The sequence below is a fragment of the Anas acuta genome, chromosome 23 (genome assembly GCF_963932015.1).
Source record: "Anas acuta chromosome 23, bAnaAcu1.1, whole genome shotgun sequence".
Lineage (NCBI taxonomy): Eukaryota > Metazoa > Chordata > Aves > Anseriformes > Anatidae > Anas > Anas acuta.
In genome coordinates, this window is record NC_089001.1 from 4,507,668 (window position 1) to 4,530,651 (window position 22,984).

Below are 22,984 nucleotides of genomic sequence, written 5' to 3' on the forward strand. Positions count from 1 at the left end.
GCTTCTGGCCAGAAGAAATTCTAGATGTGTATACACATCCAACCTGATTGCTGCAAAGATCACAGTCAACTTCCTGCAGGTACAAAACTTCTCATGCTACTTTAGCGCTGACATCAGGGAAAGAGTACAAAATAAAGTTAGCTTGTTAATTTTTAGGCCACACAGGTCTTCCACCAGCACAGCTTCTACCAGTGATAGGTTTAAAGAAAGAGCATAAAGAAAAAATTCTTAATATCTTAAAAAAAATAAAACCACAGGCCCAGGCCAGGCAATATAAAACATACCAGACAAACTCATGCACAGCATTTGACAGCCAAGGCTGGCTCTTTTTAATTGGAGAGACAAAAAACCCAAGTTTTAAAATTACAGCCATTGAAAAGACGACGAATTAAGAAACATGTAAACACAGCAGAGGCTTAATTACAAGTTGCACTGCTTGGTTTAGTACTTGCACACTCCCCCCTGCCTGACTCTGCGTAGGAGAGAGGGAATGACCCAAGTAATGAGCAGAACCATCCAGCTCGGGGGGGACACAGCAGCTCAGGTAGTGTCTGCCCCTTCCCATGCTAATGAAATGCTTTTCTAATAGTACCTTGTCCTGGAGTGACCTCATGCTTCAACTTCTCGCTCAAGATGCTCAGCACGCCTGTTCCACCCCAAACAGAGGGCCTAGTGGGTAACAGGTTGAACGGTCCATTTAGTTTAAGTAAAAGTGGGGATTTTTTCTAAATTCTGATTCTGCAGATAGGGATGTGGGAGAGGAGCACAAAGTAGGAAAAAAAAAAAACAACAAAAAGAAACCCACGATCAACCATGTAGGCTCATGCACCTTTTCCAAGTAATCTGTCCCAAAGCAGTGAGCAGATATTTAACAGAAATCTCCTTACAGCGCGTTTCTTGTCAGACAATTATCTTATATCCTGTACTGATGCTGTTTGGCCAGTAAACAAACCACTCCTGGAATGCAGAGACATCGTCCATGGGGTTTCTTTCATACCACATGGCCCACAATCAAAAGGAATATGCAAGGAAAGAAAATCCTAGGTGGGATGTGAGTTGAGGGAAAGCAGAGGGTGGTTAGGGTGCTGCTGTGCTCAGCTTAGCCATGGAAAGGTGCTCTGCTATCCCCAGGGGCTCCCAATGGGAGCTTCATTTGTCTCTAGAAGATTGTGTATTGCCACAGCACAGGTGATTTCCCCCTTCATAGAGGGGGAGTAGAATAAGTGAGTGTCAAGGTAATATCCTGATTCCTTTTCCAAGTGAGACCTGCAGCGGGTTACCACCCCTTGCCCCGGCAAAATAACGTAATTGTCTAAAGTAAGCTTTTGCTTCAGTCTTAGGAAGACACGGCTCCAGCCCACAGCACAGACTTCTCAGGTAGAGTGCAAGCCAAGTCTTCATGATTACAGAGCAGAAACATGGTGTGACACGAGCACTCAGCAGAGATGAGATCATTAGTGTCCTCTACAACAGAGCAAGACTGCCCAGCTCTACTAAAAACCACAACCTTACACGTGGTGAGTAAAAGATAACTTACTTTGGCAAGCAGAAACACACATTTATCACTGAAATACAGTAGCTGTCTTATTACATAAAAAGCTCCCCTTCCCACCCAGACCCCATTCCCTCCACCAGCACCACTCCACTGAACAAAGCAGAAGATGCTTGCATTTCCCAGCTGCAAGAAAACTGTTCTACCCGCAGCTGTAGGACAGAGGCAGAGGAGGTTCATTCCAGAGTCAAAAGGAAGCCGGACAAAACCATGGTGAGCCACAAACTCGCAGGGAAATTCTGCCAATTCCCACTTGATGGAGCTCATATCCCAGCATTTAGTGCAGCCCTGTTTCTCCATCTGGTAGGAGGTCTGACCACCTGCTTCTCTGAAGGGCTTCTAACCAGGATGGATATTCTCCGAACTCAGTCAACCACAACTACAAAGCCACACCTAATTTTTAAGGGAGGAGTGAGTCCCTTCTGGGAATGTTCTCATGATTCGACTTAGCTGAAGACTAAAAGCAGATTATTTTAGAATTAAAAAAAAACAAAAACAACTGCATTCAGGTTCTCAGTTCCTGGCATACCCTCAGACCTCACTGGTGACTTCAGCTCAGGCCTCTAGAACATTTCTCTGGAAGTGGAAAACTCCTTTCCAGAAGGAAAACGCCCTTCTAGTTGCTGCCTGGCTTCATCTATCAGCATGCACCAGCCACGAGCTCCTTAAGCGACTGCAACCACTTTCTGACATTACTAATCCTCATCCTGCAGGCATGAGGGAGCAAATAATAAAAAAAAAAAAACAACACATTTCTATACTGTTCTCTGTCCTACTACAAAGCCTGCTCCATCACGAGGACACAAGACATGAGCAGGGCAGTGTGTGCAATGCAACCCCTCTCCCGCAGAGCCCCCATTCACTTCTCACATTCCTACACTGCTCTCCAGACCTCTCGAGGCTGGGCTGCCCCTGCTCTGCAGCAGCAACTGGGACCTGGAAGACTGCAGCAACCAGAGACTGAATCTTGTGGATACTCAAGCAGGGACAACTCCTGGAAGGCGCTGCTCTCAGCCAGGAGCCTTCCTGCTCCCACTTTTGGCCACCCAGCAGCACTCCTTGCTCCCTCCTGACCGTCACCCAGCCTGTGCCACATCCCACTGCCTTTGCACACCTCGCTCCCTCCTACCGACCACCACAGCTCCCCTTTGACACAGCCTGGCAGTCAGGAGCTGCCGCAGCAAGGACACAAAAGCTCTCATGCTGCCTGTGCTCCACCAGCAAGGCGACTGTGTAGCAGCCCAGGGCTGACTTGGCTCCGTTCTGTAATTGCTTGTGACAAAGAATCCACCAGCAGCACGAAGAGGAAGGGGAGGCAGCAAGGCGATAACGTGAAGCAGCTTCAAGCAGCTCAGCCTCTGACTCCCTCCTCTACCTCCCAGCTAAACACCGTGTCATTTTCCCTCGTGAAGATTTCAGAAAGGCGAGAAAAACATCCATCCCACACAGCCCCAAAGCGCCCTCCATACCGCTGAGAAGAAGCAGCAGATTTGGCCTTCACTTGCTCTCTCCCTCCCCGCTGCCGCACTGAAAGGGTCTCGGGGCCAAGAGGAGATCAGGCAGCTCCGCAGCCTCCAGACACATTTCTCAAAGCAGCCGACCCCAGAGGAATGTAGATGACTGGGAAGCACCGAGGTACCTTCAACTCCACACCACCAGTGCTCCAGCTTGCCTTGCCCTCCCATCCCCTTCGCACCCTACTAGTCCTCTGAAGAAAGGAATTAAGTCAAAAACAGATTTTTTTTTTTTTTCATGAAGTCTCTGAAGTGTTTCTTCTTCCTCCACGCCGCTGTCCCCACTGGCTCCACAGCAGCCTTCCTCTGCGTGGCCTCTCACTGCCGGCCGTTGTTCTCTGCAGGCTGGTTGGGGGTCTTGGCCTCCGTGTGGGAGGACGTCCCCTCAAAGCGCTGGGAGGCGATGGCCGCTTGGTGGGACATGCTCTTCCTCACTATGTCTCCTTTCCGCCACAGCACCACCTCCTGTAGCAACACAGCCAGCAGGGCTCGTCAGGGCTTGTGAGATCTGCTCCCGGCCCCACCCGGCCCCAAACGCTGAACCAAGCCGCCGAGCACAGCACAGCTGCTGAGCCCCCAGCGAGAACTTGCCCACGCTGGCATGTTTCACCCAGGCCCAATACCTGGCAGCTCTGCTTCTCACCTGCTGTTTAAAGTAGCGCCTCTCTTCCTCATCGATCAGCACCAGGTTGAGGTAATAACGCACGGAGAACTTCTTATTGATGTCCCTCATCGTTGGAGTCAGCTCGTAGCCAGCCAGAAAGAGCCTGATGGGAATGGACTCCCCTGCAAAGAGCACAAAACCATCAGCACAGGCAGAATGTGAACCTGGAGATACAACCTAGGAGCACCAGCAAAACAATTTCACTAGGGCACATCAAACTTTGGGACAGTTTCCACAAGTGGACTAAGACGAACTAAAAGACTTTGAGTCCCTTCAAAAAGCTATCAGCATGTATGGTCCATAGCCACATACTGCCCTTGCTGATAGCTATCCCATCTCCACTTTAAGAGCATGAGACTCATTTGTGACCTGCATTGCAGGAAAAAAAAAAAAAAAACAAAACAACAAATAAAGTGACATTTTCACTGGCAGGTAGCTCTGCTAGGCAGTAGAACTAGAAAACAAGTGGCACTGGAGGTTGGCACAGAGCTACAACACTCTCTTTCTGCTCCGAGTTAAAGAAATGCCAACTGATGGCACAAGCCAACAGTGAATTTACATCATTCCTGGTTCTGCCACTCCTTCATCAAAAGGAGGAAGCAAAATCCCTGCAACTTACCATGCCTCCATTCCCCCATGCCACCAGAGAAGGGGGTCATATTTAATCACCTACATAAGCTGCCATGAGTTCACCAGTGCAATAGGATGCACGTTACCAGCTACCACACAGATTCAACCGAAGGTACTGTAGGACTCAAATTCCCACCCTGCTGGATTTCAGGAGAGGAATTTCGATGGGTTCATCTGCCATCTCACCTCTCACAGGTGCCCCGTCCATGATCTCATATTTAGCTATTGTGTCATTCTCATGATACACGTTGGGTCCAGTCCCTGTTGTTTCTCTCTTGATGATATCTATCTCCATGTGTTTGATCTTGATCCGCACTAGCAGGAAGTAGATCTTACCGACAATCACATCTTTTAAATGATACCTGGCACGTGAAGGAAGGAAGCAGTCAAACATTGCGCAGCAGAACGGGATACAGACCGAAGAGCAGGAGCTCACTTGTCATGCACTTTGCTCTTATGCTCAGCCCCAGCTGTAAATCTCAGCTGATTTATCTGCCACCTGCACGAGGCTGCTGTAAGCAGTACCTCAGCTTTCATCCTCCCAGCTTTTGGAAATCGGCAAGAACATTCAGCACGATCACATAACTAAAAACAGAATTTCAGACTGCAATAGCAAAGCCCCCCAAACCGATCTTTTAGGTCAATTAAAACTAACCCAAATGTTAGACTGCAGGGAGATTTGCCAGCATCATCTGAGAAGGATGCATTAAAAGTAGTTTAAAAGTGTCAGTTCCTGCTTCTGTGCCTGAATTATGGTCCCACTGCAGCGGTACTGTCTGGTAAAAAGCAGTGTTATACTTTAAAGGCACTTGAAAATACTGATCTCACTAAAGATACAGAAAAGGGGAAGTTACTGCAATGGCCTCATGCTATACACTACGCCACAGCCATTGTGCCCCACTCCTTGGGGCAGAGAGAACATCTACAGGCAAGGAGAGGAACCCACAGATCCTCCACCAGGACCAGTTACTGTGCTTCAGTGATCTGTCTGCCAGCCCCGCTGGAAGGCAAGAAGAAAATCATTTGAGGACCACAAGCAAGACACGTGCTTCAGGCCACCGAAGGAAGCTGTCCTCTGGAGATGATTCCCCACAGTCACTGGCTGCTCGTCAGCCACTTACTTGGACTTGTTGTACTCGAACTCGATGTGCAGGCAGTCCTCAATCCCCACCTCCATCTTAATTGAGGAGTTGAGCTCCGGGTAGGTGCTCAGAGTGTGCACGACGATGTCCATCTCCTTCACCACATCGTTCAGCCTGCGGCTGACGGTCGCTCGGAGGAAATACCTGCAAGGGAAGTCTCCTTCTGTTAGCATTGCACAGGGAGCAATGGTGATGGAGCAGCGAGGGTCGCGGGGCTGACTGGATTGCACCTGGCTATTCAAGGCAGTTTCTGAGCAGCCAACACCCCGTGTTGGCAAAGACAGAAGGGAATTTTCAAATGGAAAAGCAGATTCTTCTGAGACTTGTCTGAACTTTCATATATTTGTAAGCCTGCGTTACCTAAGCATCATTTTGTGGATGTCAAGTCAACCGGAGTGCTGAGATGTGAAATACAGCTCGCAACATATGAACAAGATACAAGCTAGGCATCTGTTTGCATATAGAGCACAATTAAAGTCAACAAGACTGATTGCAAGACAGTGAAAATGTCCCTGTTGGGGACTAAAGCAAACAATTTCTTTTGTGTTTTTTTGAATTACCAAGTAAATTGAAAAGCATTTGGTAGATTCAGAAGGGGATGATTTCTTGCATAAATGGGGCAAAGCAAGTTCCTTGGAGCCTGATGCAAGCTTATAAAAGTACAGCCCTCAAACACAGCCCTCTACAATTCAGCCCACCAAATTTCATTTGAGTTGCATTATATACTTGCAGGTACATTTGGGAACAGAAGCTGCACTCCAGTATCCTCACAATAAGCATCGGTAGCTGCACACTGCACAGAACCAGGAACTGGGATCAGCAAAGAGACTCACCGTAACTTCACGTTCTGCCCCGTGTAGGACTCGTAAGGTTTTTCCACATGTGTGAATTCGAAGTCGAATGTCTGCGACTGAGTGAATTCACCGGGACGGGCCAGGTCCTTCACCAGAGACACAAACTCGTGGTGGTTTCCTCGGTCATAGTAGAGTTCTAGGAAGAGGCAAGCCCATGTTAAGCAGTGCTGCTCAATCCCACGCACAAAAACACAGTGAGGAAATGCAGGAGATTTCTCAGCTACAAGCAACTCTCCTGTCCAAATCAGGAATTCTTTTACCACCATTCAGAGAACCTGCCAGGGGTTCTGGACTTGGACATACTGCACTTGCTCACTGCTCTTCATCTAAGCCAGATGTGGGCCAGAACTTGAGCGTGTGCCATCACAGTGGCTGGGGTAGCAAGTCTGTGGCAGGTCCAAGGCCAGTGAAGAGCCAGGAAAAGCAAGCTGCTGGTTAAGGCTAATTAGTTCTTTGCTCACTCCACCAGTCAGCAGTCACATGTATTAATGGATGCCTGAACTGACTGCAGTTCTTCATAAGCTGATGTCAAAGCCTGGCACAAGAAAGGGGTTATTTTGTGACAGCCCAGGTTCCTGCTGTATTTTCTTGATCTATTCCTCACCCTTCCCCAGCTCCATAAATGATGAGAGATCCTTTCAACAGGAGGGAAGAGGTCTGCATGGCCTCACCTACTACAATAAATCAGGACATCAGCTTGCATTAGGGTGACGTGGGTCATCTATAATCAATATTAATTATGTCCAGGCTGTTTGAGGAGTCATGCAACCCCCTCTAGCCATTTTCTACACGGCTGTATATTCAAGACCAAAGGCACTGGCACTCTAATAAGAAAAAAAGAAAAAAAAAACAACACCACTGCATCTTTAGAACAGCAAACAGTGACAGAGCAAAAATGCAGGGCTAAGAGGCTTCCAGCTGTCCTGCTAATTCTTTGACAACAAAGAATTTGAGCGGCCTTGATTCAGATACTGAGGAAAACAAGTAGCAGTGGAGATCCTCACTGCCTCTGCACTGAGCAGTGCTGTGCCTGACACCCAAGCGTGTGTATCCATCTAGATAACGAATGGCCACGCAAACATCGGTGAGGGAGGAGCGTTCACCTGGGGAAGCACTGTTCAAAGCAGCTCAAGTGACTAATGTGGTCACATTGCTTCAGTTCTCCCCACAACCTTCGCACGTCTGCAGGAACCGACTCCAGGCTCCACGTTTAAAGCAAGCAATTCCCTCTGCGCTTCCGCAGAGTTTTCCCTCGCATGCCAAAGCAGCAGAAACTTAAAACTCTGCAATTTGCATTCAGAGCTCTGTGCTGCACATACCCATCAATGAAACCTGCCCTTCCCAGCCCTGTGCGTGAGCTATGTGACTACAAGACACCCACACAGTCCTTCAGAAAGGTAAAGCCTTAGCCAATCTGATACGTTTAGATGAGAAAGCAAAAACCTAAGTCATCAGACAATTGTAGGAGCAAGTTCGCTGTCAGCACTGAACCACGCAGGGAGGCTTTTGGGAGGTGCTACAAGAGTTCAGGAGCGGCAGCAAGACTCATTTCTCTGCTCCTTGAGGTGCACGGTGAGATTTCTGCTTTTAAGTAATGCCTGGTTGTTGCAGCCCCTTGCACATCTTAGCTTTTTAATGGAAATACTGGCACGAGACCACCTCTCACTTACAGAGCAAGTGCCCCCGAGCCCTTCAGGCTGGGCAGGCAGGTGACATGAGGAAGCCAACGCTCCCTGCACCCCGTGTGTCCACTGGGAGGAGAGCGCTTGTTGGTGTGACAGGCAGAACACATGGCACATAATAAGAGGAATATAGCATCTTCCCACACAATGCGGAAGGCAACCATCAAATTTAAAGCAAGGGGAGGCAAATGTCAGCGTGCTGACTCCTCTGCTGCCTCGGAAGGGCAGAGATTGGCACTTCTCAGCTAGGAAGAAAAAGATTGATGTTTCCCACGTTTCTGAAGCCATTAACAATTCGAACAGGTAGAAGCTGTAATGTCAGCTTCTCGGAGCTGTAAGGCTTCCAGATTTACAAAGCACCCTGCCAACACTTGGGTGGCATGCTCAGGACACAGAAACTGCAGGTGAAGGGAAATCCTAAGTGGTTTCTGTGCTCCCAGGGCTGTGTATTCAAACTCTGGACTCTGGCACCCAGAAGCAAAGAGCTGTTTTCGCTGTGACACATCGCCTGTTTATGTCTCGGCCTCTTGGCCTGTTAAATTGTCTTCTGTACATACAGACCTTGTGACCGTGGGAAGTCGGAACATAAAGCAAGCTGGTTTGAGAATGGAAAGCGTTGAGGAAGTGCCATCAGCAGCACAAACTTCCGTGCTGTGGCAAAGCAGCATGATGGGTAAAAACAAAGGACACAGCAGCTCCTCACGCACTGTAGGACAATGTGGAAGAATTAAAGCAGTTGTTCCAAATCCATAGGGCTCAGAAGTCTTCCGAAATGGGTAACCAGCAGCAGGCAAGGCAGCACAGAGAAGACACAGCGGAGCAGGAGGTTCGTGCTTACTTTCCACTGAGGATCTCAACCAAACAGGAAGCCACAACCAGCTCCTGACCAACAGGCTCACTTGTGCTCCACTACTTACAGGCTCTCTGGGGCTATCCTCCCCCTTCTCTCCAAAAGGGGATCATTACGCACAAATAGGGCCCGGAAAAAATGAAACAGAAGTATCAGAGCTAGGTGGGAAATATCTCTAGTTCCCTTTCCTATACTGCACCATTTACAACGCAAAGGTTGCGTGCGTACAGCTCATGCAGTGATTTTCAGCCCTAACCCCAGGTCCAGAGGGCCCCAGACGAAAGTATCGCACACACACAGCTCACTGAATACACAAGCAGAGAACGGCCACATCAAGAGCAACACCTTAAACTTATTTTGGCCTGCGGGTCTCGGACACATCCATGAAATGCTGACATCTCCCTGCTCCATGGGTGGGTGTGGCAGCTACCTTTCCCCTAAGAAAGCAGGAAACACCTCCATCTGTGTCGGTTACACACACAGATAGCCACACGTTTCACCTGAATGTGCCAGGACGGGCGGTCAGCCGTGCAAGGAAAATCAGAGCAGAAGATGGAACCAGCGGGGCAGAGCCCGTAGGCTTCAAGAGAGCTCACTGACATGAGTAAGGCGCGTTGCGGGCAACGCTGTGGCTGCTGATGTGAAATCTACGTGCAAAACCCACCCAATTTGCCCTCCTCGGGCCTACCAAGATCAATAGCCCCAGAATAAAGGCAAGCAGCCATCCTGTAGTGCTCTGATAAGGAGCTGCGAATGCAGGCACCCCGCTGAACGCCGCCTCACTGCTGTCGTTGCTAGGATCTCCAGGCTACGGCGTGAACCCGCAGGATGGAGCCCAAGTTTTCTGCTGCCTCCGAGGACGTGCGTTTCAGAGACAAGTCAGTGCCTGAGCAGGGGCAAGAAAATAGGACAAGACGAGCATGACCTGGAAAAAAAAAAAAACACAAAAAAAAAACAACCAAACCCCGCTCACCGATCTGCCCGATGAACTCCACCTTGATGCCCTGGTGCTCCAGCCGCTTGTTGGGGTGCTTGAGGGTGAGGATGACCCTGCCGGCCACGGTCTCCCCGTCGTAGAAGAGGAAATATTTCTCCTTCTTGCCTTCCTCCGTCTTGTGCTCCACTCGCCGCCGGCTCTCGCCGTCGCTCAGCACCAGCTCCAGCTCGGCGCTCTGCCCGAACCCGAAGAAGCTCATGGTGCTGCTCCCAACGGGGCGGCCGGCCCCGGGGCAGCGGCCGGGCACGGATCCGAATCCTCGCTCCGAGGGGGCACCGGGAGGGGGGGGGCAGCGATTGGGGTGCGAGGGGGGCACCGAGGGGATGGGGGCGGCCGCAATGCGGCAGGGGATGGGGAGAGGGAGCGGGGCTGGGGTCCCGATAGGGATGGGGGCGGGATTGGGGTGGGGAGGGGGGAGGGGATCGGGACCGGGATGGGGCTGGGGGCCCGGATTAGGAGCGGGACCGGGAGCAGGGCCGGGATCCGGATCCGGATCGGGACCGGATCAGGACCGGACTGGGATCAGATCCGGGATCCGGATCCGAATCAGGGCCAGAATCCGGATCAGGACCGGGTCGGGACCGGGACCGGGATCAGCACCGGGATCCGGATCAGGACCGGATCAGGACCAGGGCCGATTCAGGACCGGGATCCAGACCCGGATCCGGATCAGAACCGGGATCAGGACCGGAATCCGGATCAGGATCAGGACCGGGTCGTGACCGGCACCGGGATCAGGACCGGGACCCAGATCAGGACCGGACCGGGATCAGGACCGGACCGGGACCAGAACCGGGATGACGATCTGGACCCAGATCCGGATCCGGACCGGGACCGGGCCCAGCACCGGGACCGTGTCCGGGGCCCTCTCCCCTCTCCCCCTCCCCACCCTCCGCCGCTGCCGCCGCCGCCGTCCGGGGCCGGTCCCGCAGCGCGCATGCGCCCCCGCTCCCCGGGCCCCGTCCCCGCGGCGCTCCGCCCGCCGGCCCCGCCCCTCCCCGCCGCGCAGCCTCCGCCCCGCCCCTCCCCGCTTTCCCTTCCGGGATGCCGCCCGCCCATTGGCCGCCGGCCCCGCGGCCGCTCGCCATTGGTCGCTTCGAAGGCGCCGGGTGGCGGCAACAAAATGGCGGCGGCGGCTGAGGAGGAGGCGCTGCGAGCCCTGGCGGTGTGGCGGCTGCGGGAGCTGCCCGGCGGTGAGGGCGGGGAGCGGGGCGCTGGGTGCCGCGGGCAGCCCGGGTGTGGCTGTGTCAGGGCCGGGGCAGCCCCGGTTGTCTTCTAATGGCTGTCAGCGCGTACCCGCAAACCTGTTTTGAGGGAAATTCGGGGGAAAAAAGATAAAATAAGGGGTTTGTGTGGGAGCTGTGTGTGAGTCTGGGGGTGGGGCTGCACCACGGGTGTTTTGGTTTGTGTTCGTGTGTGTGTGCCCTCTGTGTGGGTGTCTGGGGTGCTTTAGCGTATGTTCGCCTGTGTGTGCAACCCCCTTTTCAGAGAAATCCACAAAATAATATAAAGAACTGCAACTACATGGGCTGAAAATAATATAAAGAACACACCCCAAAGCGTCTAAACCCACCTTGCTTTAGCTCTGGGCGTTGAGGTGGTCAGCACACAAACACCTGCTTCTGTCTTACCAGCAATGCGAGTGAGGAGGGACTGATGTCCTAAACCCTCAGTGATCCTCTCTAAGGACTCACTGCTGTAATAGTTGTATTCAACATTTATTTTCAAGTGTTATTTAGAGTGCAGTGTTTTTCTTTAACAAACTTTACATCTCTTTTCTTTTTTTCATGTCTTGTAGTCTGGGTGAACACAGTCTGGGACCTCGATTTCACAGAGGCTGAACCTCTGGACCCCAAGATAGAAAGGGAGATCACAGAAGATGGGCTGAACGCTTTCACCTGCCTTTACCAGGCTCTCTCTCCGTTCACTGTTGTGGACAATGAGAACAGACGGGTAAGGCTGATCACACCAGGCTGCGTAGTGCCCAGCAAAGACACAGGTCCTGTGTTTTGCTGTTATTCAAGGTTATGCTGGCTTTGAATTTTATAAAAATATTCAGAGAGACTGCACCAGAAAATCTTTGTCTGGCATACACAACAGAATATCTCAGAGGAAACCAATTACGATGTTTATCCAAAAATCACATGTGTATGTGTGGTTTGATTGCAGCGGCAACTGTTAAAATATTCATGGTAACTGCAAAGGAAATGTCTTGCCACAGTATAGCTCACAAGAATTTTTAGAGTACAGCATGAGAAAGGCCTTTGTGATAACCATTTTGTCTGAGGTCTTTTTTGAGTGGGTGTCCTTGTAGAGAGCTAGGTTCTTGCTGGGTTTCTTACTGCTGTTCTTGTATTTTGCCTTAGAATATCTGGGCCTTGTTTGCTGAAAACAACCTCTCGCAGAACGCTTTTGTGGCTGTGTTGTACCACTTTGTCCAAGCGGGCCTGGATAAAAAAGCTAACACGCAGCAGAGGGTTTATGCTCTTCATGCAGCTGGGTTGTACTTCTTACTGCTCGAAATCCCAGGTGAGTGAAGGGATGTGCCTCCTTATGGTTGGATAAAACATGATTCCTTGTTGGCAGGGGGCATTTGGGTAGTGATACCACTGGAGAATGTCATTGCTGATTGTAGGACCTGATACCATCAGGTTTTGTTCAAATGATTCTTTTTCTCCTATTGGTCTTTCTTAGGTTCCTAGGACAGTGCTTCTGTCCTTGCCATCTCCTTCTGTAAAAGCAAATGGAGACATGGCCAGGTGACTTTCTGCTGTCTATGTATTTTGTCCAGAAGGTGGCTCATATTTTCTTCTCTGGGCAGGTAGTATAGCTAGCCGGATATTCCACGTGCTGATGTTTGATAAATGTCTTCAAATCTTGAGAAAAAGCTGGCCTCAGGAACCAAACCTGATGAGGAAAAGAAAGAAGACGCATGCTGAAAGCTCTCAGACCAATGCAAGAACAAATAGAAAGAAAGGAAAGCCAAGCAGGAACAGGAGCTCCAATGTAAGATGTTTGTGTAGTCTCTTCAGATAAAAGTCTCTATTAATGAGCAAATTGTTGGCAACCTATTTAAGTTCTATGTCAGTGTGATAGTTCTCTTTTTCAGCCTTTTTTTTTTCTTTTGTTTAACATTTTCTTCAGCAGTTGGTCTGTACTTTTGATTCTCTAGCTATTGTTAAGAATTTCAGAGGTCTGATGATTCAATTCAGTTTCTTGGCTGCTGACGAATAGAAAAGTAAAGCTTATTTGTCTGTGACATTGTTAGAAAGCTCCGTAGCAAAGGGAGAAGCTAATTTATATCATCTTCTTCAGGACATCTGCAAGTTTGTATGTGACAAGCTTGCAAACAGCATTCGAGTTTCCTTGCTGATGGGGAGTTAAGGGCTGAATGCTGTGGTTAGCTGTACTCAGCTGCCAACTCTGATGCTTATGTGATTTTTAAATGGAACCGAGGATCACACATCAGAATCCTGAAGGAACATTGGTGCCAGGGGGTCATGACAAGCAAGGGAAGAAGATGGATTTTCAGTTGTCATATTAGAATTCAGATAATTGTCTTCAGTTCTGATGCACTTCCTCATTATGAAGGTTTCAAATGAGAATAAGTTCTGCTGGAGCTTTCTTGCAGCGTACACAGCTTTTATCCTTCTGCCTGTTTTTCCTTTTTTTTTTTTTCTTTTCCCATTATTAAATGCATTTAACTAATCTGAACGAAAAGACTTAGAATTTTGGATGTGAAATACTGTTGGACCTAGCCTGGGAACTCTTTGAATCACCAAAATGTGCAAGAATGATCAGTCACTGCTATGGGACAAGACAGTTCTGTTTCTTTTCTCTACCAATACAGGTGGACGAGATGCTTGAAGAGGAGGAAGAAGAGGACCCTGACGAGGTTTACTTTTCAACTGACGATCTTCTTCAAGTTCGCAAATCCATTTTTCTTCTTTTCAAAAACATCTTAAGACTTCTACAAAAGTTCTCCCTAAAAGAAAAACCTCAGTGTTTGCAGAACTGCCTGCAGGTAATAAGATTCTACTCAGGGAACCTTATGTCCTCCACCACAAACACGATGCAGAACCCTGTAAGGACGCAGGAGTGTTGGCAGGCCTGCCTTTCACAGACTAGTCCCCTGAACAGACTGTTCTCTATAAATCTCAGGGCAGGGTACATGCTCTGTGTCTGTGTCTTATGCTTAGTGCTTGCTGGCTGGTGCCAGCTGGGCCATTCCTGTTCCATTTTGTGGTGTTAACCCTCACTGTACCCGGGGAAAGACACACAATGTTGAGCCTGGGGATTTTGGGGTCTGCTTACGTTCTGTGTCATGTGAGGGACTGTGGTTTCAGAGTTACAGAGCTCACGTTCTCTGTTCTGGCACCCAAGCAGACCTGCACATCACGTCCTTGTGTGAATCAGCTAAGCTTAGCTTTCTTTCTTTGCAGATCTTTGTTGAAATGACAAACTTTGAGCCGGTGGAACACGAGTTCAAGTTTTCAGCAACAATGTGAGCAATTAATTCTGAATGTTTATACGGTGCCTTGGAGAAGTAAAGCCCTCAGCGCTTGTGTTGTTATTATCCTGATTATACCAAAATGAAAGCATTGATTTCTTTCAGAAGAGATAATTAGAACGTGTTCCACCTAGCTAAAAGTAAACAACATTTAGTGATTATTGAACGTTTTCCAGTCAATGAGCACAGTTAATTGTAACAGTTGTAGTAAATGTTTCTCTGATGAGAGATTAAGACATCTCTTTGCCTTCTTTTGCCTAGGAACGTTAACGAAGCCAAATATATCCCCGAGCTGGCCTATTATGGGCTGTGGCTACTGTGCTCCCCTCTGCATGGTACCGAAAATAAGGTAAAAGTTGGACAAAGTCTTTAGAATTCTCACTGCTCTATTGAAAAGCAGTAGTTGTTTCCTTCGTTCTTTGCACATCGTTTTGTTGGGTATTTTTACTTACTTTACTTTATACACGTGTGCACATGTGTTTGCATGTCAGAGTCAAGATGCTTTTTTCTGCCCCAGTGCATATTTCCTTTGACTTGTAGGATGATGCATTTCATGTGTGTTATGTTCTGGGCTTTAGTGACATTTTGGATGAATTAATTGAAAACGGAGGATAGCCGCAGTGACATTAGATCTTTGAATCTTTAACAAGGGAACTCCAGGTTACTGCCTTTGCCTGGATTTTCTTGTCCCCTGCTAGGTGGAGCTCCAGCACTGTTTCTGTAGTGTGCTGTGGTGTTTGATTGTGCAGCAGAGAAGCATGATGGGATCAGGGGAAGCATTATGCCCAGATCATGGTAAGCAGGGCTGATGCTAGTTCAGAGAACACTGTGTCATCATGGAACATCCAGTTGTACCAGAAGTCTGGCTACAGCTTTACATTTTTATTTTGGTAAATTCTTCAGTGTGGTGTGTCATCCCCTGCTTACCTGTGTGTGTGCTGCTCCTGTAGATGGAGCTTTTGAACTCTGGGTGTGACTGTGCTTGGTGAATTTGCATAAACCAAGATCTATGTTCCCTTTTTTAGACCGACCTCATCTTCCCTGTCTCTCCTGTTGGACTGCTCAGTGAGCCTCAAGATGATGAGGCATGCTGTGGTCCCAAAAGTACGGCAGGGAGGAAACTCCAGAAGTTCTAGTGCAAGTGGCAGTAAAAACATGCATTCATTTTAAGATGTCTTCTGTTTAAAAAAAGAAAAAAAAAAAAAAAAACAAAAAACAAGGAATTTTACCACATTCCAAATGTTTCTGGCAAATTGAACCGCTTTGGAGCGGATCTGTAGGTGTTGTCAGGATGCTCTCAGGCCTTACTGGACTTGTACGAGAACATTACAGCTAGGGAAGTTCTGTGTATTAATGGGTTCTCTCTGAATTCTGCCAGAGGTCACGTTTTGTCAGGTTCTATGACTTGGGCTGAAGCTTGTTTGGTTGAGAATTATTTTGTAAAACTAGTTAAGAATGCTACTGTCTGCTCCAGCTGCTACTGAAGATGAACGTGAAGATAATCTTTCCCTTCCAGGTTCTTCGTTGTGTCTTCCAACGAATCCTCAGTGTCATTCTGATGGTGGAAGGTGGTGTAGGTTCCAGACGCTCGGTTCTTGCAATCACATCAGCTGTGATCAGTGCCAGGAATCAGGCTATAAAATTCATCAGGTGAAGTACAGAGCTCTGGCACTACCCTTCTTGGGTATGTCTGCTCTTCTGTCTGCTTTTGCTTTACTCTTTGGTTGATAAAGGGATGAGACGAAGTTGGACTGACTTTGAAGTTTGTGCAATTGGGGCTTAATTAAAATTTGTGTAATGGGAATTTACTGAACTTGCTGTTGGAGGGAAAATGAGGAGCTGTTTGACAGAGAAGTGACAATGAGTGGAAGGGAGGTACTTTCTGTCTGTTGCTTTGAGTCTTCAGTTTTTCGGGTTTCGTAAGTTATTATTTTGTAGTTTATTATTATGAAGAAGATAAAATATAAGTAAGGAGGTCATTTCTCTTTATTTCTTTGCTTTCTCCTGCTTAAAGATGTTTTGCCTTTGATTATTTGTGGGGATCTGTGTTTTTCAAAAGTCTAGTTTGTGCAGAGATCCACAGACAACATTTAATAAGTAGATTAAGAATAAAGAAGCTTTTCATATTGCCCTTCTCCTTGTAGGAAAGTACTGGAAGAAATGTTTTCCACCTGCAAAGTCAGGTTAATGTATAAAGTAAGTAGGTCTGCTCTCTGACAGTATCGTTTACACCAGCCCAAGTGATTCCAGAACGTGCACCTTTCAGAATGCATTTCAAAAGGAACATTCTATACGTGATTTTTGCTCTGTTATATAAACAGCCTTATTAAAACGTGCTTGTTTTTCCTTCTGCACAGCTCTGTAGTAGAGGAGCTGAAAGAAGTTGCCTTTCCTGTTCTTCGAATATTACTGCAACATATCTGCACCAAGGTATGCTACTCTCTGGTGTATCTTGGGCTGAAGAACTTGTGTGTGGATATATTGCAGTATCTCTAACAGTTTGATCATTTTTTTCATCGTGTTTTATAAGGAATTAAAATATTTTCATTGTCTGCACATTTCTTTACAGCCCGATCACGTTGTGTGTTAATTTTTATTGGATTTCCCAGATGTCTTCAAAATCTTGTCACGTCCTAGGAGAATCCTGACACTTCCTCCCCTCATTTACAATAAACTGTACCCTACTTCTGGCCTTCCCAAATCTGCAGTTGCTTTTAACACTGTTTTAGTAGAGGAAAATGAGGATTATGAGAGCTCTTTCTTCACTAACCATCTGAAGTCTGCCATGTAGAAACACTGCCTCTTGATTTAATCTGAGCTCCACCTCTGCTTCGGGGAACTTGCTTTGCGTGTGTGAGTGCTGAAGCAGTGACCGAGGAAGCTGTGATTGTTATCCCAGTGCTTCCTGAATGTGGCCATTTTGCCTCATTAAATAAACAAATAATGCTCTTATGCTATAAAATGCCCTTCTGGCTTCTAGAGCAGAGCGCTGAAATATTGTAATGTGCGATTGTTCCTGTTTTTCAGGTCCCAGATAAGGCTGATTATCGCACATATGCTGCACAGGCCTTGGTGAATTTGCTGAATAAACTGCCTTGTATAGAGTTTGCTGACTTCATTGCTTGGCTATATAAATACTCACACAACAGTAAAGTAAGTGCATCTCCTTACTGTTCCAGAGTTCAGCTACAGCAGTGCTGTGAGGAGGAAAAGTTCAATAGCAGTACTGAATAGCATAGTTGTTGCTGATAACCAAGAGTTTGATAAACTAAGTAGGTAAAACTTGTCTGCTTACATTAACGCAGCACCTTGTGCATTTTCTCTTCCAGATTTCCTACAGAGTGTTTGCTCTTGATGTAGCTTTAGCTCTGTTGGATGTGCCAGAGAGAAACTCAGGTGTCTCCTTGTCACAGGATCAGCAGAAGTTTCTAAAGCACAAGTTTTTAGTACAGGTCATGGTGTTTGGCCGGTGTTCGGACAAAGCATCCATGGTCCGTAGCAAAGCTTTAAGCAGTTTTGCCCGCTGTCTGGAAATGAAAGGTGCTGCTGCCTTGGATAGTATACAGGATTTATTACAAGGCTGTAAGTATTATGGGTAAATTAAATAGTTAAAATGTTTCTGGAGTTTTCTGGGGAGTCATTACTGGGAGACAGCAGCACTAGTTGTCAGGCTCTTTGAAATTTGCACTGAGTGCCCTTGTGTGTTGTGTCATAAAGAGAAGTAATAGATGAGTCTCGTTACTTGTGAAGCCTTATACTTGGAAGGCATTCATTGTCATATATCTGCTCTAAATAGATTCCTGCATGAGATATCTTTGGCAGATATTTACCAAAAAATGGAATTGTACATTTAGAAAGAGATTAATTCTTGACTATCAGTTGATTAAGTCTTGAGTTGCCTTTTACCTCTGCTAAATTTGGGTTTTCGTGGTTGGCATTCTGAACTCCCTCAGGTTTGGTAAAGGCCAGATGGCACAACTCAGAAGTGTGCATACAGCATCCAATGGTTAGATCACTTGTTTGAAAAAATTTGGAATGACAGAATATCCTGAATGAAAACGATTCATTTAATTTCTTTTTTTATTTCTTTTTGGCAGCCTATGACCATGCAGTCTTGGAAGCAAACACAAACAGTGCGAGTTCGATCATCGGTGCAGAAGGTATAGAGTCATTCTCTTATGATAAGCCTCAGACTTTTCTTGGCATGCCATTTTCTAAAAATGTACCTATAAACATAGGGCGTGCATGAAGCTCTCATTTAACAATGAACCATGTTGCTTAGTTGAATGTAAGCCATTTTTGTTCTTAAACTTTGAACTTTTCTTTCAGCTACATCCAACAATCTATTGAAGACCCTGCCGACTTTCAAAACTATTGAGCTGACAGGCGGCAACGATACTGCTGTGCTTGATGGTACATCAACATTATCCTGGCCTTTTCAGATAGCTTTTCAAAACTTTAATTGAAATTAGATTTTCTGAAGTGTGTTCATTGTCCATTTTTCAAGGAAAGCAGAGAGATCTTTCTGTAGAGCTGTTAAAAACCACTTAGGGGTGATGAAGGGGGGTGGAAGTGCCAGCGATAAAGAAATACTATTTCCACTTAAGTCTGGAAGATACATTTAATCGTGAAATACTGATGTTCATTTGTACTAATGTGGTAGCAACACTTGTTGAAAAGCAGGTAATTTATCCTTTCCAAAAAGGATGGTAATTGATGTGGGATATAATACTTGTAACTCCATAAATTTAAGGGTAATTAAATCTCTTGCTCCAGTGCACAAAGAACTAATATATTTTCGCTGCATAAAACACAGCACCTTCGTCTAGCTCTGTGATGCAGGGAAGAATTTAATTCTCTGCAGCATCAGCTATTGGCTGGAGTTGAAAGCAAAGCGTGAGGTTAAATGGACTGATGCAGAACGTCAACCTGATGGTTCTAATTTCTTGATGGCATGGAATCAGCATAGAAGTTGGCTTTTGTGGCCGTGATGTTTCTTTGAATCTCTTCAATGTAAAATCTCTTCTTCCTAACCTTTAGGCCTCTGCTGGTATCTTTGCTCTCAGTTCTTGCTGTTCACCTCTCTTGAACTGCTGACAATTCAATTTACTGCTTAGTTCGCATCCTGCATTTGTGGCTTTGTTACATTTCTCACGCTGCTCTTCATGTGGGATCTCTCTGCCTATCTCCACGAGCCAGGCTTCTATCTTCTCTATTGAAAGCTTTCTTTTAAAACATTTTGCTGATAAATTTCATTAATCTGCTTTCTCCGATAGAACTGTCCTCCGGGCCACTTAAGGTATTGTGCAGTCCTTGTTTAGTTGCAGGCTCTGTGTGGCAGCGGATGCCTGGTTTTGTATCCGATACCCAGCTGAGCATACACTTGGCACTTGGCAAAACAAATTAAGAAAAGGCTTGGATGAAAAAAGACTGTCTGTGGCTCAAGAGGATAGCTGAGAAACAGTGCGCTCAGAGTCAGTCAAGGTGCATTAGCAAAGCTGTCTGGCACACACTTGTTTGGCTTATGCCTGTGCTCATTTTGCATTTCTATGAAGACCAAACAGCTCATATTTTAGAAGCAAAATAAATCTTAGCTGAGGATATTCAGAACTTGCTATATGCACAAGGGCAAAGATAAGAAGGGTAGGGATAATCTGCAGGGTGAAGTGCGCTCTACAGAATATTCAGTGCCCGACAGTGCATAAACAGTGTGTTCCCTTGCTAGTTCTCAGCCATTTAGGACCCAGGGGTTTTTTGTTTGTTTTTCCTGTGTCACTGTGAGTAAAAATCAATGACAATTGTCAAAGTGTGACTAATTCAGCAGATTTGGTCACCTTCACAGGAGCTTGATTATTTTTTTTTTATTTCTTTGGAGAAGTCTCGCAGTGAAAAGGTTCTGTGCTTTTTCCATCAAGCTATTCTCAGGAGGAAGATGCAATTGTAGTTACCTGCCAATTAAGAAAGTACTAATCATGCAGATCAAAACCCCTTTGCTTCCTTTGGTAAAAACCTGCTTTCAAACTACTGTTGATTATTTCCCTGTGACTAATCCTGTTTCTTAATGGCAACGCAGTAGACCTCCAGATGAATCTCTCAAAGTACCAGGTTACCAGATTTGACATATTCTTAGGAAATCTCTTTCTGCCAGAATTCAAATAAGTAGTAATAAATAGAAGCCTTAAAAGCAAGAGTACAATGGTTGAAATCAGTATTGTTTGTCAGTAGTCCACTTAAATTATTCAAAAGCTGAGAAATAGTTTTTGCTTTATATATTCAGTAGTGTGTTAGTTAATAAAATATTTTATTATTATAAAGTAAAATGTATTTTTTTCCCTGAGAATGTGCAGAAATATGTATAAATATAGCTGTTAAAAGTAAAACTTCTTATAAGGTTTAACTTTCCATTCAGTAGGGGGGATGTGTTCTGGTTTCCTTGCAGACTCCTGGGTTCTTCTTCGCAACAGCCATTCTGCAGCTCAGGAATTCAGTCAGAGCCAAAATGGAGAGGTTTCCCCTCTGTAAAATAGAGTAATTCATATATTAGTACTTTATATCGTGTGGAGCTGTGAGGCATAACTCAGAAAAGGTTGTTGTAGGCATTCTGAACTATTTGCATACAAGTTGATGGATCTATCATGTGTCTGCGGTGGATCTGGGGTTACTCTGTGTGGTTTGCCCACATATGGCAGAGTTACCTGTGCTGTACACTTTGATTAGAACTTGGCGTGATTTCTCTGAGCTTTCAAACTTTGAAGGTAGCCTAACATCTCTCATATAGGAAAATAAATGTGTCGGAAATTACGAATCATTTCTTTTTGCTGTGTGTGTCGAATGATTTGGTACATCGATTTCTTTTGTAATAAGTCTTAGGATTTATTTTCAAAGTTTAAGAATTTTTTTTTCCTCTGGCAGAATGACAGCTGCAAAGAACCCAAGATTATTTCTAGTTTTTTTTTTCTTGCTGTGCTTTGTTCCATCCCAATCTCTTGCCTCTGAAAGCCTTGGGGAACAAATTTATTGCTCAGCCAAGCTTGGAGCTGTGTCCCTCCTTGTCTCTCACAGTGTACTGCGTGTTAGCACTGCAAAATGGTGGGGGGAAATCTGTCTAGGTGGGTATTATAATTTATTTTTATCATGGTTTTGGATAGGAAAGGAAGTCATGGCCATGCTCAGACTGCGAGCTGGGGATGAGAAAACCAATGTGAGGAAATCTGCTCTCCAGGTACAGTGTTTTCTGCACGTGTTCTTGTTCTGCGTGATTACCCAGAATGAAGTTAAAATAATCAGGCAATAACCAACTGCATGCAAGTTTGCCCATCTGTAGTTTTTTGCTATTTGTACAGAATGTATATAAGCCTTAAAAAGGTCTTGTCTAATAGTTCCTGATAAGTAAACAATACAAGCACGATTTTTTTTTCCTAGTATTCTTGCCGGCGTTCACTTACTCCATCACTTAGAGAGCCTCTTTTCAAGTGTCAATAGCCATTCAACTTGAGTGACTTCTTTATAAGCTCAGGCATAATGAGTACTTAATTTTGTTTCAACCTTGTTAACAGAGACTTTAGGTTATATCTACCATCCTTTTGAGGAATGCCTTGCTTTGCTTGTTGCTTAATTCTTTTTAATTAAGTCATGAGCTTTAAAAGAGATTCTTCAATGAAAATTTCATCATTTTATTAAATATGCATCTGCTGTTGACTGACTTAATATTAGTCTTCTTTCCCCCAGTTCTTCCCCTTCAGTTCCCAGGCTGTTTTGAGCTTCTCAAGTGTAGAATTTATAACTGTTCTGTTGAGAGGCATTTCAGTTCCCCCCCCGTATCTCTGGGTAAGAGACATAAGTCACGCAAGAGAAATCTCAGTTTCAAGGGGAAATTGTGACATTAATTCTATACAGAATTCTGTTTTAAAATCTGAATGACTGAAAGGATGCTTTCTGTATGAAGTTCTGCCCAGTACTTGGAAATTATTAATATTATTCTTTGCTCTCAGTGAGATACTTTAATTTCTAGTTAAAGTTGGTGGGGAGTAGAATGTCTTTTTGATTTGTTACCCAGTGCGCTTGGCCTGTATTCCCAGCAAAATTGTGCTGGTATTTGACTTCCAGGTTTTTATGAACATCCTGAAACACAAAGTGATCCCTTGTACTGCAGAAGATTTGTCCACTCTTCAGGAGCGTTGCCGGGACCCTGCAGTTTCTGTGCGGAAGCAGGCCTTGCAGTCTATAACAGAGCTCCTTGTGGTGAGAAAAAAATACCATGAACTCTTATCCAGACCTGAGGTGGATGAAGTGTAGGTTGAAATGAGGAGGACACAGGCAAATCTGGTACACATCAGTTGTTCGTTCAACAAATTTCGTTTTATGACTGCATTTTATTTTTTTATTATCTCTTGACTTGAAGTCATAACTTACACATACTTGTGATTTATGTAGGATGCTTCCAGCTGTTGGAAACATTTATATTCCTGACTACTGATTTATATGTCATGGAGAAAATGTTTATGTTGCTGGCCTTCTCAAGCTGGGGAGAGAGAAAGCTGAATCACTTCACTGGGACGTAATATGTAGATGATAGCACTGTAATATTTT

The 22,984-nt window shown here is 45.9% G+C and overlaps 2 protein-coding genes across 2 annotated transcripts in view; one reads left to right on the forward strand and one right to left on the reverse strand.

The window, feature by feature from the left end:
* Nucleotides 1-296: 296 nt before the first annotated feature.
* VPS26B (VPS26 retromer complex component B) lies at nucleotides 297-10,786 on the reverse strand. The gene is made up of 6 exons (XM_068659437.1): nucleotides 9,862-10,786; nucleotides 6,336-6,492; nucleotides 5,482-5,646; nucleotides 4,547-4,722; nucleotides 3,710-3,852; nucleotides 297-3,531 (listed from the first exon to the last, which is right to left on the reverse strand). The coding sequence occupies exons 1-6, from the start codon at nucleotides 10,082-10,084 to the stop codon at nucleotides 3,385-3,387; spliced, it is 1,011 nt and encodes a 336-aa protein (XP_068515538.1). The 5' UTR covers nucleotides 10,085-10,786; the 3' UTR covers nucleotides 297-3,384.
* Nucleotides 10,787-10,918: 132 nt separating this feature from the next.
* NCAPD3 (non-SMC condensin II complex subunit D3) overlaps nucleotides 10,919-22,984 on the forward strand; it is a 28,299-nt gene continuing 16,233 nt past the window's right edge. The window contains exons 1-15 of the mRNA XM_068659434.1: nucleotides 10,919-11,078; nucleotides 11,684-11,838; nucleotides 12,252-12,414; nucleotides 12,707-12,891; nucleotides 13,736-13,909; nucleotides 14,328-14,389; nucleotides 14,657-14,744; nucleotides 15,912-16,045; nucleotides 16,753-16,825; nucleotides 17,423-17,548; nucleotides 17,725-17,977; nucleotides 18,493-18,555; nucleotides 18,725-18,808; nucleotides 21,544-21,617; nucleotides 22,502-22,636. Coding sequence (XP_068515535.1) covers nucleotides 11,009-11,078; nucleotides 11,684-11,838; nucleotides 12,252-12,414; nucleotides 12,707-12,891; nucleotides 13,736-13,909; nucleotides 14,328-14,389; nucleotides 14,657-14,744; nucleotides 15,912-16,045; nucleotides 16,753-16,825; nucleotides 17,423-17,548; nucleotides 17,725-17,977; nucleotides 18,493-18,555; nucleotides 18,725-18,808; nucleotides 21,544-21,617; nucleotides 22,502-22,636 — 1,839 coding nt within the window. The 5' untranslated portion in view covers nucleotides 10,919-11,008. The remainder of the gene's footprint in view (nucleotides 11,079-11,683; nucleotides 11,839-12,251; nucleotides 12,415-12,706; nucleotides 12,892-13,735; nucleotides 13,910-14,327; nucleotides 14,390-14,656; nucleotides 14,745-15,911; nucleotides 16,046-16,752; nucleotides 16,826-17,422; nucleotides 17,549-17,724; nucleotides 17,978-18,492; nucleotides 18,556-18,724; nucleotides 18,809-21,543; nucleotides 21,618-22,501; nucleotides 22,637-22,984) is intronic.